The 19,407-nt window shown below is 38.0% G+C and overlaps 1 protein-coding gene across 1 annotated transcript in view; it reads right to left on the bottom strand.

The window, feature by feature from the left end:
• The window catches only part of THSD7B (thrombospondin type 1 domain containing 7B), a 764,170-nt gene that overhangs the window by 179,107 nt on the left and 565,656 nt on the right, over nt 1-19,407 (bottom strand). Inside the window, exon 15 of the mRNA XM_064484730.1 lies at nt 4,013-4,191. Coding sequence (XP_064340800.1) covers nt 4,013-4,191 — 179 coding nt within the window. The remainder of the gene's footprint in view (nt 1-4,012; nt 4,192-19,407) is intronic.

Genomic DNA, 19,407 nt, shown 5'->3' with positions numbered 1-19,407 from the left:
AATAAAATAGTAGTTGTTTCTAGAGAACACACATATTTAATTTATACTCTCATTCAGTTGCAAACAATCAAAACTCTTTCAAAAAAAGTATTTAAATAGATAGCATGAATTTTAAAAAGTATAGATAATGAATGTCAATGTAAGATTTTTATTCAAACACACTGGACACACAGATTTACAATATATAAACAACATCTAATTCCCTGGAACTCCCTTGCTTTCAATTGTGTGAAGAACTCATAAAGGGAACTGTAAGTCCAATGGAGCTTTAATGTCCCCATATTTAGTCTTCTATTAAGCAATATTCCAAAAGAAAAAAAAATACAGCAAAAATATACAAGTGCACTTAAATCCACTCACATTACAGACCATAAAAAATTAAAATATATTTCCTATTGATTATGCACAACAGTCAAGGGCAGCAGCCAACTGACCCGATAATCTAATAAACTATTTAGAAGTTTTCTGCCTCAATCAGAGCTTTGGGTGAGGTGCACGCTCAAGCTATTTAGCATCACAACTATACTTAGCAGAAAGCCACTCAAATGCTGCTGTCACTTTGGCACTTCTAGAGAAAGAGCGATCATGTTGATAGGTTTTAGCTTAAAAGGGAGGCTTTTTATGAGAGATTATAAATATTGATTTCACTAACAGACTCAGAGCAGTTTATGAGCTTGGGTACATAACACCACCCTTTTCATTTATATCACTGAGTAAGATTTCACTGGGGATCCAAACACCCAGGGTTTTTCAGGAAAGTCACGAAAGACTCCTCGGGCAATAATACTTTGGAGATTCTTATTTCTTGCTTCTAGGAGAGCTCATATTTTTTGAGAATTCGAATGACAAATCATTGCTTAAGAGACCAGAGTTCTAATACATTTTTTCTTTCTATGGAGCTAGCCAGCCACTCATCCAGAGAGAAAGCTTCTTTTCAACTAAAGTATCCAATGAATATAATTTGAGAATCCACATGGTGGTGTACCAGGGGCTGGAATGAGTTACAAATGTAGAAAGAAGCCCTTGCCCTCAGAAAAACCTCATGTTTTCAAGAGAAATGAAGGAGGAGAATGATTAAGCACATGTAGGTACACTAATGTTTACACAGCAGATGCAATATACATACACACACAAATAAGAAAGTTCAGTATTTTTTTTATGAACAGTATGTTAGGCTCAATCTGACATATACTGAATTTTCATCATGCGTAGGTACTAAAGATATGTACCTCTCTTACTGCTATAATTTGGTCACATTTTTTTCAAGTTCTTACTTATGGCTGAGTGGATGAGAGAGTATTAATCTGGTTCCAGAAATAGGAAAATAAATCCAAACCTAAAAACAACTGGAAAGGAGACAAGTAACCTAAGGCCAGTAGTAAAACTGAACTTAAAAGAGCCTCCAACTAGATCATATTTCGAGCTCAGAGAAACAAATAGTAATCTCTTCTAAAGAATTGCCATAAATAATAGAAGCTGGGAATATCTTCTGAACCATGAAAATTACTGACAATCCAATTTATCTTCAGATAAATTAAGGGAAAATGGATAACTTCAAACAAATTTCAATACATAACATACACATACACACACACACACACACACACGGTGGGGGAGGAGGGATTCTACCACGTATAAAAGCAAATATATAATGAAATCCACAGATATCCTTCCACAAACATAGGTAAAAATGTGCTTTCTTTAGAAAAGGAAGTGCTCTGGGGTCAGTTTCCTTTAAATTTAGGATTTTTCACAATAGCATTTTCCCTTGCGATTCACAGACTTAGAGTGAGAGGGAACGGTTATAACTTACTGCCTTAATTAACTTATGTTAAAATATAAAGCACAGATTGGGATGAATTTTTTCAATTTAAGGGTAACTAAGCTCTATATACCTGAAACCTCTTCACATCAGAGTCTATGCCACACTCAATTTGCTACCTGAGAATTAAATCCCGGATTCACCTCTGAGCATCCCCACAAATGTCTCTGGAATGCTACAATTCCCTTCCTGAATTCAAACTCCAGAAACAGCTCCTGGAGACAAACCCAGTCTCACCTAGTCTTCACGTAGGGCATTTACTGAAACTGTTCTTGAACTTGGGCTTAATTTTCAGCACGCACTGCTTCTTAAGGTCACAAGTTTTATATGTCAATTAAACGTTTAGAACACGTTTGTTTTAAGTCATAACAGGCTTACAAATACCTTTATCTTATTCATACTCTAAATCTGAAGACCTGTTTCTATACATTTGCCTAAGAATACTGAGAGTATAGTTTTAGAATCTGTGCTCAAGGAAGTCCTTTTACTCCCTTGACAATTTCCTAGTTCATATAATTAGCTTATTAAAATTAGTGTTTAACACTAGTGCTAGAAAGGCTTAGTTTCAGAGAGAATGATCATACCTTATAACTATAAATGCTTAATCGTTATTTCCCATTTAAAATGTCTAGAAAGTCCCCTAGGGAGAATCAGACAGTCTTCACACAGAATAGTCACCTGAAAGTCTTCCTACTGACCATCAACCTATGTTACACCTTTCTTCATACTGAAGAGGCTTCCCTATTCAGACTCTGATTATTTCCCTCCTGTTTTCATTAATCACATTCGACTCTTCCCCTCACCAAACTACTGTACCTGTGGAGTTTTTATTTTTTACTTGGCAACCTTTCTGTTGATTATACAATCCTCTGTCTTGTTTTACCCAATAAAGTTCATATCTGTGTAGAGGGAAGAACCTATGGTCATTATTTTACCAGATAACCTTGAAAGACAAGACCAGCCTGATACTCTGCCCTGCCTTAGAACACGATTTTTTTTTTTTTTTGCTGGAATGGTAATTTTTCGTTTTCAACGAGTTATGCATCTTTTATCAAAACTTAGGCAAAAGTAGCTGAAGATGTCAGTCTTGAACTGACAAATGATATCTAAATACAAGTAGTACTAGATACACTATTCAAATTAATTAACAGACGTGTGGATTTCCCTTCCATTAAACAACCTGTTTAGAAAGTCTAATCAAAATGGAGTTAAGAGGGCAGAAATTAATATAATAGAATTAGTAATAGAAGTGTGTAGCCATTCTGTTAAGAGTTTCAGAGTTATAAAGGATCTAGATACCTGTATAAGACACACTCCCCTCTCTAAGAATAAAGAACTTTCAACAATCATCTTGTGCTCCACATATTCAATTGATAAAAATTTATAAATCAGTCTTAATGTAATAACAGTATGCAATCATGGGAGAAATGTGAGTGCTTCATTGTAATTCTTAACTAAGTCTTAAACTGTTACATGGGTAAAACCAACTGAAGTGCTCTAATCAATTTTGATTACTTACAATGGCAATTTTATTAGAGATATCTATGGAAGGGTCCCTTTAGGGTTCCATTTAGGAAAATAGCTTTGATTTGGGGGGAAAAGGTAGAGAAATAGCCCAGAAGACTCATGAATAGCTGTGGAAACAGTGGTGAGATTAGGAACAAAGAAAATTCAGATGAAGAGTTAGGTGACGGAAAAACAGAACACCATTTTTGGAGTATGTGGATGAGACCACTAATTATGACTATTGCCATAAAGTAACTGACATCCTCCCAACATTACACACACACACACACACACACACACACACACACACACCTTGCATAATACCATGATTAATCAAATTATATTTCAAGATAATTTAAAAACCAGTTGGATTTAATTTTGTAAACATTAGTATTGCTAATATTACCAAGTCATTCTCGGCACTCCCTTTAAAAACCAATTGGATTTAATTTTGTAAACATTATTATTGCTAATGTTACCAACTCATTCTCAGCATTCCCAAGGAGTGGCCAAGACTCCTATTATCAATTCTATTATATTAATTTCAACCCTCTTATCCTCTCTTCTGAACTTGTAATAACTTCTTATCAGCTACTTATAACAAGAGAATGACTTCAATTTCAACAGGAAATAATAAAGGGGATACTTTTTCTGCTTTTTAATTTGTTGCTTCATGCACTTTACCTGATTCTTGAGATCCAATTTGGGACACGGGCGCCCTCCATTGTAAGGTTTTTCTTTCAGCCACTTGGATCGAATTCTCACTCCAATCCCACAAGATGAACTGCAAGACCCCCAACTAGACCAGTCACTTAACTTGCAATCAAATGGGCAGGGGATGACACACTCTTCTTGAATATAACCTGAAAGGAAAAGATTTAAGGGAGGAAAGTTTGATCAAAATATACTGATCAAATTTACTTTCTTTTTCCATTATCACAGCTCAGATTGCCTAACAATATTGCTGCAGGGATTTCAATAAACAGACAAAAGATCGAAGGGACAGACACATGGGATCACCTCTGCATTCCAAATCTGCACCGTCTGTTTACTTCCTAGGCAATTCTGGGATTGAAGGAGTAGGGAAAAGTGCTTTCTGATTAGAGGAACTGAAGGAGCTCGGGGCTAATGATAGCACTATCGCCCCCACCCCAGGCCTTGGGTCCTGCAGTTCCCAGTCTGGGAACAGAGGGCACGACAGAGTCGATCTTAGCACCTGTGCTCTGCAAGGCTTTCACAAAGAAAGATCTTGAGTCTCACTTCTACGCAGTGTGACTTGGAGGTGGGGGGTGGGGGGATGAAGAGTGGACCACAAATTAGGAAGAGTAGGATATTACTGAAAGACGAAGAGGAAGAGTGAGAGGTTGTGTATGAGATAGTGGACTGGAATCCAAGAGTACGGGTTGACATACAGATGCAGATGTTCCCGCTTTACTAGCTCTCGCTCCTGTCCTCACCCCACTTCTTGCTACAGCCTCTCTCTGGATGATTCACTATCACCTCTGCCGATCACTACCAAGTAAGTATTTCCAATTGTGATCTCTCCACTAAGTTCTATACCACCTACTGACCCACTCTAACCAGATGCCCAATTACCCTAAATTCAACATGTCTAACACTGAGGCCATCAGTTTCCTCCTAAAAGATTCTAATTCTCTTGTATTCCTCATCTGAATTAACCACAACATATCTGATTCCTATACAATGGTGTATATGTCTTTATAATCTCCTCCCCTTGACTTTGGACAGGACCTGTGAATTACAGGAAGTCAGTCCCATGATTAAGTTACAGTATGTGCCAAAGGGGAAGGGAATGCACAGATACTATTAACATAACAAGTGACTGATTTTGAGTTAATCCAAAGGGAGATTATCCTGAATGGGCCTGAATTCATCAGGTAAAAACCCTTCAAAGAGTGACTGGGCCCTTTTTGTGAAGAAGCCAACAGCCACACTATAAAATGCCTATGGCGTGGCCACATGGCAGGAGACTGCAAGCAGCCTCTAGGACCTGAGGGTAGCCCCTGGCTGTCAGCCAGCAAGAAAACCTAGAGCCCTCTAGGTACATGAAGATGAATTCTGCCAACAATTCCAAGGGAGCTTGGAAAAGAAGCTTTCCCCAGTCAAGCCTCTGCTGAGACTTAAGTCTGGGCTCACACCTTGACTGTAGCTTGGTGAGACTCTTAAGTAGAGAATTCAGAAAAGCCACAGCTGTACTCCTGACCAGGGGAAACAGTGAGATAATGAATGTTTTGAGTTGTTACATCTATAGGAATTTGTTACGCAGCCATTGAAAGCTACCAGATAATCCAAAGTAAAAGTCTCATTTATCTTAGACCTGCCTCCATCATTTTACCCATCTATTAAAAGGGGTAATAAGTTCTTATGTTGAAGCATCACAAACATGTCCCCCGCCCTGTAATTCTTTTGTTAGTCCCTGGTTCAGGATCATAGTGTTTCTGGCCCAGAATACTGAAATACTTTCTCCACTGGTCTCCCTTTCTCCTCATCATTCTCTTCCGGTATCAATCAGTCACTCTGACAAAGAAGTTACCTTTCTAAAATACATAATACCTTAGGCTACCCCTTTTAAAACCTCTGCTAATTCTCCATTGCCTTGAAAATAAAGTGACAACCACTTCTGAAAAACTGTAAGATTCTTTATAAGAGGCTCTAAACAAGGGTTTTCAACTTTGGCCATAAACTATGTTCCCATTGTCCAGGATGTTCTGTGGACCAATTCAACCAAAATCGCAGAAGATGGGACCTAGGCACCGGTAGTTTTCAAAGACCCCTGGAGAATTCAAATGTGTAATCAAGTTTGAAAGTCACCTCCCTAACTTGTTTTCCTCCTGCCCGCCCCTCTCCTGTATCTTGAAATCTTTCCATACAGATGACTTCATCTTCTCCAATAATATGCATGTCTTTCCTCATGAAAAAAACTCTGCTCTTCCTCTAACCAGTTTAGCCTTCCTGGTTCATTATTTCAGCTACCCTCTTGCTAGTACAGATGACCATCTGGCCCTACTGCTCCTACTGCCATGCCAGTCTGCCAAAACTTCAAACCTAGACCAGTCTGTTATCCTACTTTGTGCTTAATACTGGACGCCAAGCAGAGATCAACGCAGTGCTAATGCCGCACACTGCCCAGTGATTCTCCTGAGCTTTCTTCTCACTCCCGTTCCACATTATGGCTTTTTCAAACCTTCTCCACCTGTCTTCAAATTTTTAAGATCCCAACTCTTCTTTCCCAGAAAAAAAAAAAAAAAAAGAAACAAATGAATAGGCACTCCTCCAATTTCCTATGAATGCATGTGTCTACATTCCCATCTTTTTTCTTCCCTCCTCATATTATAATGGAAAAGGCATCCATTTTCTTGTCTAAGGCCTATTTTCACCACTGGGTATCTCTGCAAGCTTACTCACTCTCTAACTTTACATCTATATTTCTCTTACATTAATATGAGAATGACTTTATATTTCCCACATAACAGTCACTGACGAGAGAGTAGAGCAAACATCTAAATCATCAGGAAGGATCCTTCTGGGGTTGGAAAAATTGCTACATTTAAGGTTGTTAAAAGACTAATTCTCTATTGTTTAACAGGGTTGTAATTCCATGGCCATTTCTAGGGAGCTTTGATGGTTAATTCAGTATGAGGGACATAATAAATGCTAAATACAGAATGAAATACAGGCCACAGGAATTAGTTTACAGAGAAACTGAGTCCAAAATGATTCCACTGTTACTGAATGAAAAGAGCAGGACACTTTTCATGGTGTAGCTGCTTCAAACATTAAATTTCAGGAGACTTCATATAAATAACTTTAAAATATTTGAGTGCCCATTTTGATTCTATTTTAAAGCATATTTTGAATTAGGTGTTTTTTTTAATTCAATGAGATTTTAAATCATTTTCATCTTTACTTGCATATTGAAGGATTTTAATTAGAAAGCCTCTTATAGCAATACTGTTTTTCTTTTCTTTCCCCGTGATAAGATAAAAACCCAGAGGATCTCTATGAAAGTCAAGGTCATAAATTCAGTAAGTATGCAATAATTTTGAAATTCAACAGGTCTAAGCAATAGTGACATTTACTTTACAGGAAAGTTGTTTTCCTGCTGGAGTATACCCCAAAGGAAAGCCCATAGTGAGAACCATTAATAACTGCATGTTCTTATACCTGCCTCATAATTGAAAGGATTAGTTTTACCCACATACTTAATGCTTACAACTTCTGGCAGCAGGATATGATCAAATGTGACTACCTACAAGGTTAACCTGCCGTAAGAGAATTCCAATTCACTTCACCAACAAACTTCACTAATGTTTTCAAAACTCATTTACATAAAATATACCACAGACTAGCTTCACTGGCAACATTCATAAATCTAAGTCAAATCGCTATGAAAGAAGCAGTTTTTCTACTGAAGCTATTTTACACTGTGATTTATATGCAGAACATATTGCTTGGACCATCACATTACTTGGCCTGGGAATGCTTTCCTGCTATTTTAGAACATGAACTTAGGTATGAAGTACTCATTACAGAATTATCAACAGGGAATACATCCAACATTGTGATTTTGTAAACCATATACACTATATATAATAGGTGTTGATATTATAAAAGTATCTGTTGATATTACAAAGATGAGATGAGTAGAATCCACTAACAGAATCTCTATGTCACAACTGAAGGAATTTATCTGTTGACTTACACCCAATAGGGCTGAAGCCCAGGAACCTGGAATGACTTCAATCTATCTTACCAACCCCCAAACACTGCTCTTCAGTGCAATAGATAAAGGTGAAAAGACAGCTCTCTGAATACAGTGGTCTCCTTGATAAAACTACTTCCCAGGGTATTACCTGCTGTGCATTTTTTTTTTCCCTTCAGCATTCAAGCACTAACACCCTTCCCCCGGCCCCTGCCCCAACCCCTACTCCAGAAGATACTGCTTTGGAAAATGTGAAAGAAAGAAATATTGACAATATTCAGCCTGAGGAAATAATTTAGATTAATTTACTTATATATTTTCCTACTGTGTAAATTAAGGGCAAACATCCTTCTAGACAGTGAATGTTCTATTCACTGATACTGTGCTGAAATAAACACAATACCAAAAACAAAAGAGGGAAAAGAGAAAGAAAATGCCATCATCTCCTCCCTTCTTCAAAGGGAAGATCTGGGAGAGTGCTGTGAGTTCAAACGGCATGATGTCTTCATTTCTCAATATTTAAAGAATTATTATTTCAATTTATACATTTTAGTTCTACTGTTTATCAAGTAAAAAGTTCCATACTAGAACGTACCTGATGACTTAAGCCAGAGTGGTTTAAAGTAGGTATTTGTTTAGGAGGGTGGGGAAAACATGGGGGCAGATGTTTTGACATGGTTGTAAGAAGAATCTGAGAAATTAGATCAATACTTTGCCACTGTTCTCAAGGGAAACACGACTGTTAAACATTTATTTAGAATCTCAGTCCATTAGTGTGTGGATACGTAGTGCAAATTCAATAAGGCTGCCAGCTTTGGTGAATTTCTATTTTGGCCTGAAAAGACTACTTATAGATGGCAGTTACATTCTTTAAAAGATGGTTCCAACCTTGTTTAGCCTTCTGTGGGTCCTGAGAGGGGAGAACCACCTAAATTATTATCTCCTTTTAAAATTCAGAGTTATTAAAGTAACATTTTTGAAAATACTCTCTAATAGAAATATCTCTACTGCATATATAAACACCCATCAGCTTAGACTCTCTAATATTAAACCACTATAAAATCATGTTTACAGTATTACAAATAACCAAGAGTTTTTTTGGACCCATAACCTCATTAGATACCTAAATATAGCTGAATTAGAAGTTACACAAAGTTCGAATAAGCACATTAATTGTAAAGTTTTCCTGGCTGCCTTAAAACTCAAGTACTTCATAGCATGATTACGTATTAAATTTTATTATATCTACTAGAAAAAATGTCATCTAATTGTTAACCAGTTTTCTTAATTAAAAAATATAATTTACTGGTGAAATTTTAGATGAGTGATTCAAAGTCATCAAAACCAAAAGATTCATTTTATAGACTGGTCAAAATTGGATTTGAATCCAGACTTGACTGAGATACACAGCTCACTGTCAAGTAAAAAAAAAAAAATTATTATTATGATGTCAGAATGTTCTCTTTAGTACTGGAGTGACAAAGTAGAAATTTAACCCTGGCCTTAAAAACTCATAGTTTGCTAGTGAGCAGCCTTATAAAAAAAAAATGGTATAAAATCAATGACTTAAATTACATGATACAAATGACATACAAATTATACAACAATTTCAGGTAACAAATGAATTCTGGCTCAAAGTTCTAAACATTTCATGTGAAAATATTTACTGGCAAAACTGTGGAAGACACAAGTTTTTGACTGATTGCTCAACATGGTTCATCTGCTGTAACTAGATGTATCAGTGTCAATTTAATCAACCAACCAAATCATATAAAGAACCAATCTTTTAAATTGACTTGTCCAGGCAAGTTATCCATAGCCGTTCATACAGAGTTTCTGCATTAACAACCTCATGCAAGGTTCCTCCGGGCAGACAAAGGAGGCATTTTGCTCCCAAGACACTGAGGATGTTAGGGACAAATGGAATGCTCTTAGACACACAACAACTTGAACTCTTCAATTAGGACTGTATGTACCAAAGCAGCTTTTATCATTACTGTGAATAAATGCTGTTAAAATTAAAGTGACTGAATGCCTTAACCACATAATAAACTTGGCATTTGAAGCACTACAAAGAGACTGTTGACAAGACAATATTACTGGGTAATTGTTAGAAGTGTGGCTGCAAAAGCCTGTCGAAAGTCCTCTCTTTATATCTTCTTGCCCTGAGAAAATCTTGACTTAAATTACACCAGATGTTCTTTACATTTCCTTTAGAAGTTCTGGAAGCTGATGTCGGAGCATGTCAGTGCTATTCTCATCATGCTGTCCACACTATTCTCCAAAGATTTTAGATTTTGCTTCTGCACACATAGTATGACAAAGCGTCTGTGCTCCTGGAAGTTAGGTGTGATCTTATTACTTGCTTTAGCCAATGAAATGTGAGCGGAAGTGGAGTGTCACTCCTAGGTGGAAGCTTTAAGAGCCTGAGTGTAATCTGCCCCACTCTTCTTTCTCTCTACCACAGAGGCCAAAGATGTTCCAGAGAGCAGCTGCTCCATCCTGGAGTGATGAAAAGCCACAGCCAATGCAGGACACACACGGATACTGAATGATCTCAGCGGCTTTCAACCCTGAGATTCAAGTTGTCTGTATCATTCATTACCACGCTGTAACCTATCTTATCCTAATGAATCAACCTTGGCATAGGAAAGTGTACCTTCAGAAGTGAAGTAAAAAAAACCCCATGGAACAACTGTTTATAGAGTATTTTGAGATTCTATATATAATGTCCTGAGAAAATAAGATTGTGCTATCTCAGCAGTTAGCACAATCTAAATGGTAACACCATTAAATGAGAATGTGACTTTGTAAAAGTTGAGCCTATAGATACATATTTCAGAAAACATTTTAATTTATTATTTTAAAAAAGGACTAGTGGAAGAGAGAAGCAAGATGGCGGAGTAGAAGGACGCTCGCAGGTCACCTTCTCCCACAAATACACCAAAACTCACATCTACGGACCTACTCAGCCAACCAGAGCACCTGCCGAACTCTGACAGAACACTGCCCTCTTCGAAAGACAAAGATGCCAAAAATCTGGTAGGAGAAAAGGAATAAAGAAACAAGAAAAAGCATAACAGTGCGGGACCCATCCCGCGGGGAGGGAGCGGCAGAGGAGGACTGGTGCTCGTTCGCTGGGGCTCCCTGCTCCAATGGAGAGGCCAGCGGGACGGAGGGGGGGCCTCTGAGGCTCAGATCTGCCCTAAGTACCCCTTGACCGACAGAAATGAGTTAAATAGGCACAAAACGTCCCTGCGACACCCAGCCTGAGACCCGAGCCAGTGGCTGGGGCCAGGGCAGGCGGCCCAAGCAGGGTGGAGGGCTGGGGCGGCTGCACTGAGGAAGCCCTGGGGGACTGCAGGGGGCTGCACGCAGTGGCTGGGAAGGGATACAGAGCAGAACAACTTGGGTGCTCCATAAATTGCAAAAAAAAGCAAAGCAACAGGGCTGGTGTGCCCTAGGGGGAGGGGCGCCACAGCCTTTGTCTCCTGGGACCTGTGCCACCATTACTGGCGCTTTTCGTGAGAAGAGGCGGGGCGCAGCCACAGCCGCCATCTCCTCCTGTGCGCAGCGCCTGGGCTGGGGCGGGGCTGAGGCCTGAATCTGCACTCAGGGGCTCTGCAACCTCCTGGGCAGGACTGAGACTTGTTTACAGCCAGATGCAGATAGGATCTTTCTGTCTTGGCACCTCAGAGAACTCACACAGCCAAGACAAACAAGGAGCTGAGATTTGGCCCGGAGCAGGGGCGGGGCCATTCCGTGGTCTCCCCCGAGCCCGCCTTCGGAGCACAGACCTGAGACGGAGCGGGCAGCTGCACAAAGCAGTGGAGCGACCAGCGCCAGGAGAGGGCGGGTGGCCCACCGCCCACCTGGCAGGAACTCAGCACCTGACCATGGTGCTGGGAAGGGGCGCGATCAGCCCACCTGCCTTGCCCGAGCCCAGCAGCTGACAGCAGCATTGCATTGGGAGGGGGAGTGACCTGCCCGCCCACTAGTTAAGAGCTCAGCACCTGACCCAGTGTTGGGAGGGGGCGCAATCTGCCAGCCACTGGGAGCAGCATAGACAAGGGCGCCAACGGAGGGCCTCTGCAAACAGCAAGTTGAGTACGTGAAACAGGGTAAAGACACAAAGATCTCTCGATAAAATCGTTAAGAGCACATGTCTCCAGGAGAACTAGATAACTGATACTCCTTAAACCACAGCGCCAGAGAGATATGAGCAAGATGAAGAAGCAAAGGAACCACTCCCAATTAAAAGATCAAGAGAAATCCCCTGAAAGCATGATCAAGGAAATAGACATTGAGGGCATACTAGATAAAGATTTCAAAAAAGGAGTGATCAAAGTACTGAAGGAACTAAAAGAAATAGTGTTTAGAGATATAAAATATGTCAAAAATGAAATTGAAGCTATAAAGAAGAACCAAGTAGAATTAGTAAACTTATTTGCTGAGATGACAGCTGACCTAAAGGCTGTACAAAGCAAGCTAGATAATGGAGAGGAACAAAAAAGTGACCTTGAAGACAGGACAACAGAAAGCACCCAATCAAAACAGGTGAGAGAAAAGCAAATTGAAAACAATATAAGGGACCTATGGGATAATATAAAGCATGCAATCTACGCATAATAAGGGTTCCAGAAGGAGAAGAAAGAACAAAGGGAACTGAAAAGATATTTGAAGAAATCATGACTGAAAACTTCCCAAACCTAAAGGAATCAGATATCCAAGTACAGGAGGCCCAGAGGGTCCCAAACAGGAAGAACCCAAGCAGACCCACACCAAGACATATCATAATCAAGATGGCCAGAGTCAAGGATAAAATGATCCTAAAGGCAGCAAGAGAAAAACAAAGAGTGAGTTATAAGGGAACCCCCATAAGGCTCTCAGCTGATTTCTCTACACAAACACTACAGGACAGAAGGGAGTGGCAAGATATATTCAAAGTCCTGAATGAAAAAAAGATGCAGCCTAGGTTCCTCTATCCAGCAAGGCTATCCTTTAGAACAGAAGGAGAGATAAAGAACTTCACAGACAAGCAAAACCTAAAATAGTTTAGCAACACTTAAACCCATGCTAAAAGAAATATTCACAGGTCTACTCTAAATAGAAAAGAAGCAGGATGCTACAAAAATGAGAAACTCATAACTGGAAAGGAGATAACTGCCATGAGTTACAAAAAGAATAAACACAAAATTGTAAAAGAAGACATCTAAATCATTAAGAGTGGGAGAGGGAAGCAAGAAAAGCCACTGTGGAAAACAGTATGGAGATTCCTCAAAAGACTAGCAATAGATTTACCATATGACCCAGGAATCCTGCTCCTGGGCATATATCCAGAAGGAACCCGACTTCAAAATGACACCCGCACCCCAGTGTTCATAGCAGCACTATTTACAATAGCCAAGACATGGAAACAGCCTAGTTGTCCATCAACAGATGACTGGATGAAGAAGAAGTGGTATATTTATACGATGGAATACTATTCAGCCACAAAAACTGACAACATAATGCCATTTGCAGCAACATGGATGTTCCTGGAGAATGTCATTCTAAGTGAAGTTAAGCCAGAAAGAGAAAGAAAAATACCATATGAGATCGCTCATATAAGGAAACTAAAAAAAAAAAAAAAAAAAAAAAAAAAAAAAAAAATATATATATATATATATATATATATATATAAAAAACAGAAACAGACTCATAGACATAGAATACAAACTTGTGGTTGTCAAGGTGGTGGGGGATGGGAAGGGACAGACTGGGATTTTAAAATGCAGAATAGATAAACAAGATTATACTGTATAGCACAGGGAAATACATACAAGATCTTGTGATATCTTACAGTGAAAAAAAAGTGACAATGAATATATATATGTTCATGTATAACTGAAAAATTGTGCTCTACACTAGAATTTGACACAACATTGTAAAATGACTATTACTTAATAAAAAAATGTAAAATAAAAAAAAGGACTAGTGATATGGATTATAAATCAAGGTCTGACCTTATGTGATCTAGAAAAAATAATAAATCTTAATAGTTCAGTTTCCTCATGTAAAAATAAAAGTGTAACAATACTTGCCCTTTTTAACTTCCTTTAATACTGCAAGGTCAAAATACACTAAGTAGGAGTTAGTGGAAAAATTAACATACAATATACATGGCATACTAGTATTTTAATACTACAAAACCTATAGAGCAAAGTAAAAATGTTTTTATGCTTATCCTGGTTTTGGTGCTAGTGATTGATAGAGAATATAATTCTGTAAAGATGATTTAACAGAAAAATTATAGGGTAGTATTTTTCAAATTTGGGTGCCATTTCTCATTCTGGTTCATTTCCATGTAAATTAAAGGCTAGGATAACATTCACAAAATGAGAGATTCTGTCTGGATCAGTAAATCAATGGTGGTTTGAGCCCATTTCTGTCTTTTCAAGTCTGCTGCCACCAGCCAAGGCCAGATGCTTGTTCTCTCTCACCTGAACTGTTATAATGGCCCTTACCTGACTCCAGGTGTCCAATCTCTTCTAATCCACTCCATGTCTGGGCCAGTGCCACATTAATGTTCCAAAAGCACAACTCTAAATAGATCATGGCCTAACTTAAAATAAATCATCTCTAAAGCACAGCAGAATTTTGACAAAAGGATAGATATGCAGAAGGCCATCTAGGCAGAAGAGATACCACAAATTAAATCAAGATGATGAGTGTGAACCCCAAATGTTCACAAGTCAATAGAGGAATCTTTTGTACAGGAATTGGAGGTTGAGGAGGGGTATGAAATTGGCTGTCAGGCAGGGCCACACTAGGAGGTCACACTGGAGGGCTTAGAAAGTTGATTAAGAATTTTGATCATTTTCATTATAGGCCATTACAAGGTGCTGAATATAGTTCCCTGAGCTATACAGTAGGACCTTGTTGTTTATTTTTATATATAGTAGCATCTACAAATCTCAAACTCCCTATGTATCCCTCCCCATCTCCTTTCCCTTGTAATGATAAGTTTGTTGTCTGTGGGTCTGTTTTGTACATAATATATATTATATATACATATATATATATATATGTGTGTGTGTGTGTGTGTGTATATATATATATATATATATGAATTTAACTATGCTGTACACCAGAAAGTAACAACATTGTAAATCAACTATGTTCAATTAAAAAAAAGAAAATCAGATTGCTAGAAGAATCAATTCTGAGTATCCAATAAAGATTTTGCAGAAAGCAAGCCAGAAAACCTTATGACCAATAAAGATACCACGTTAATAAAAATAAATAAAAATTAAGAATAATTTTGATCAGTAATTCGGGTGTGCTACTGGATTGAATTAAAACAGCATGAGAACAGGGCACTTCTTAAGAGATGATGGGAAAATTCAGAAGTGACAAATGGCTAGACCTTAGGCTAAAAGACCACTAAATGTAGTATCTATGTAGTACACATTGTATATGATATATTGTAATATATTGCTAGATGTAATATATATTATACATTATCTATGTTGTTAAACAATAATATAATGAAACATGATAGAATATTACTTGTCATTAACCAGCTCTGACAGGTACACATGGCTAACATATTGTCTAAATAAAACTTATTATTCACAACGACCAATGAATCAGTTCTTTAAATAGAAACTTCATTTTCCAACTATTAAGGCAGGTTAATATAACTAATGCTAAGAATCAGCAATGGACAGTTTGAATAGATAGAAGTTTCTAAGAATCCCATGGGATTCAGAAATACACACGCTTAGACAGAACATGTTTGTCCCTTTGCTTCATCTCATCAGTCCTTAAAGGAAGCTCTGACCTGAATCCAGACATTATATTGGGCTAGCATATGGGATTTATTTATTATCTACCTTCTCATTTATTTTCTTGTTTACATACCTAAGGTCAAAAATTCAATATTGGGGCATTTCATATGAAAAATAAAGATTTATGGCTTCTCTTGAAAAAGTGGAGGATCTGAGAACACCTGGGTCCTCATTTCAGCCTGGCAAGAATTAGCGGTTATCAAGTAGCAAGGCCTTTTCAGATAAAATATGCCTTTGCTGTCCCTTTGGAGTCCTGTAGGTGATAATCTAAATTTCTAAATAATTTCTCCACCAACTAAAGCAAAGCAAAAACTCAACACCTAATTCCAATATAAAAACAGGTGAGACAGAGGCTGCTTGTACTGTAGGGAAACATGGAAGGCACAGAGACCCCCTGGTTGGGGCTCACTCTACTCAACATATGAAGAGATCCATAAGGAGTCTAGCTAGAAAGTTCCACCTTGGAAGAGGCCCACTCAAGAGAGTTCTTGAAGTTGAAACTTCATTGGGTGAACTGAGTTCTATTGCCATCAGTACCCTACATATCACTAACACCAGCATTTAAACGTAATGTCTCAAGGTGGCAACAAGAGACATCGAAAATACCTACAACAGCATGAATACCTAGACATGAGGTGGATGAAGGCACCCTCTATTCAGAGCCAACCTCCTCCAAACCCTGTAGCACAGAACCAAGCTCACTGAGGGACACGGCTGCTCATGGAGCAGACTGCAGGATGAAACCCTAATTATTTTTTATTTGCTGCAATGTTGGATCATCCAGACAATGATTTGTATTCATGAACAAAGAAATAAGTTGTTAGTGTAATTTCTAAATTATGGATTACATGATGAAGAAAATTTACCTCCAGAAGTTTGTTTTGCCAAAGAACTGCATCTTTCGCTGAGATAATGCAGAAATCAATGTACTGGAATGAATTCACAGTACATTAAACTCCTTGCAAGTTAAAGTTACTATTAAAAAACCTTTGAAATATCGCCAAGGTATAAAATTAAATATGACCCCCAGCCTTGATTTATACTCTATGCTGATAATGGTGAAATTTGTTTCACTTACCAATAAATTTGTTCCCTAATGGATTGTGCATTAGCCAATCCAGAGATTTACATTTAGGCTTCTCCTGTCTTCTATGGACAAACAGATACCTTGTGATTTTATTTAATGATATTTAATGATACACCCGCTACAGGAATAAAAGAAGTTTCAGAGGGAGGGTGAGATATTTAATTTTATTTGCCTCTAAGAAAATTGAAATAGTCAACAATCTTCTAGTTACACTAATAGTGTCAAAGAACAGTGGATAATTTCAACTAATAAGAGAGAAGACCTCTTAAACCAGGAAAAGTCTCAAGAGTGACCAGAAATCTCTCTCAGAAAACAAAAAGCAACAGAAAAAAAAATGTAGAGATAAAGAAATGAAAAGCAATGAGAAGAAAGAGAGGTAGAAAACATTCTCAGCTTTTAAAGGTTCTCAACTATTATTATTTTGATATATTTTTCCTTATTTTGTTAAATTTCTTATCTTTAGTGGGCTGGTTTTTTTTTTTTTTTTTCTGTAAACTATACTATCTTACCAGCAACCTAATGATCATATTGTAGCACAAGTTGCCATAAAAAGGTATTTACATCATTAGTTGATTGGCCAAGACTAGAATAAAGCCTAGATAATTTGTCACTATTGGAAATAAAAAATATGTGTAAAAGATAGAATACTATGCAGTGCCCTCAAAGGAATAAGCAAATCTACATACAGAATAATGAATAGAGGCAATTAATATATTGACTAAGAGATATACCCTGGAACCAAATTGCATGGATGAGAAAACAAGCTCTGACATTCCTCGTAGAACAAGTTTGCGCAAGTTCCCTAATCTCCCTATCCCTTGATTTCGGTAACAGTAACATGGTAATAAAACTAATATCTGACTAGACTGTTGATAAAAGAATAGCATCAGTTAATAGAGGACACTTAGAAACAGGTACATATTGTAAATGTTCAATAAACGTTAGCTATCATTATTTATCAGGAAAAAAACTAAGAAACAGCACTACCAGGTGATTCAGCAATCCCACTACTGGGCATCCACTCAAAGGAAATTGATTTAGTACCTCAAAGAGATAGCTACAGTCCTGTGTTCATTGCAGCATTATTCACAGTAGTCAAGACATGGAAACATCCTCATTGTCTAGCGACAGATGAATGAGTAAGTACTATACACACACACACACAGGAATATCATCCAGCCTTAAGAAGGAAATCCCACCATTTATAACATGGATGAACTTGGAAGACACCATGCTAAGTGAAATAAGTAAACACAGAAAGAGAAATACTGCATAATTTCGCTTATATGTAGAATATAAAATAGTTGAACTCATAGAAGCAGAGAGTAGAATGGTGGCTACCAGGTGGAAGCAATGGGGAGATGTTGGTCAAAGAATACAAAGTTTCAGTTGTACAAGATGAGTAAGCTTTGGAGACCTAACTTACAGCACACTGACTATAGTTAACAATACTGTATTCTATATTTGAAATTTGCTAAGAGTGTAGACCCCAACTATTCTTCCCATATACACGCAAAAATGGTAACTCTGTAAAGTGATGTGTATGTTAACTAGCTTGATTGTGGTAATTATTTCACAATATATATCAAAACATCAAGCTGTACACTTTCAAAATATGTAACTATTATATGTCAATTATACTCCAATAAATATGAAAAAAATTGGAGCTACACCACAAATGTAAATTAAAACATAAGCTAAATAATTATATTTATACTTCAGGAATGCACAGGCTTGAATATAAACAGATGCAGAGAGGACTGGAAAGTTATAAATTAAATATGAGGGAAGCTAATAGGATCACAGATACAGAATGATAGGGGAAATTGTGAAACTGAATTAAAAATAAAAGAAGGATGTGCCTGGACTAAAGATGAGAGCATGCAGCAATGCAGTCAGATCCTCTCTCCAGGAATTTCAAATGTGAGACAGAGAAGTTGGTAGAGACAGAGGCGGAAGCAGAAGGCTAGGCTGTCAAGGAAAACTCAGATCAAAGACACACTCAATGAGAGAGTCATACCGCGGGAGCAGTAAGCAAAGGGAGGAATCAGGAACCACAGTGTGTTTCCTTCTGAGACAAAGAACCTTCTCTTCGCTCGCTTAGCTCCCCATGTACCAACAATAGGCCCTAATACTGAGGGTACTTCAGTTTGTCCTCATTCTTTGAGATTAAAAATAGCCTAATAATACATCTGTTTGGGCACGCCACAGAGAAAACTTCCCTAGGACGTACGTGATAAAACACTTCAGTTCAACCTGAGACGTAAAATATAAGGACACAGAAAACTATTATAATGACCTTCAAGACAACTGTCATTATTTTTTGTCCTGTTCAGGGCCCTGCAGTGGGCTTTGGTGGGGCAGCAATGGGGAAAATCGCATATTTAAGATCCCTGTGCACGGTGATCCTTTGTTCTAGTCCTTTGTATCATGTCAA

Source organism: Camelus dromedarius, chromosome 4, assembly GCF_036321535.1.
Source record: "Camelus dromedarius isolate mCamDro1 chromosome 4, mCamDro1.pat, whole genome shotgun sequence".
In the NCBI taxonomy this organism is placed as follows: Eukaryota; Metazoa; Chordata; class Mammalia; order Artiodactyla; family Camelidae; genus Camelus; species Camelus dromedarius.
This window is presented reverse-complemented; position numbering and strand designations above follow the sequence as displayed.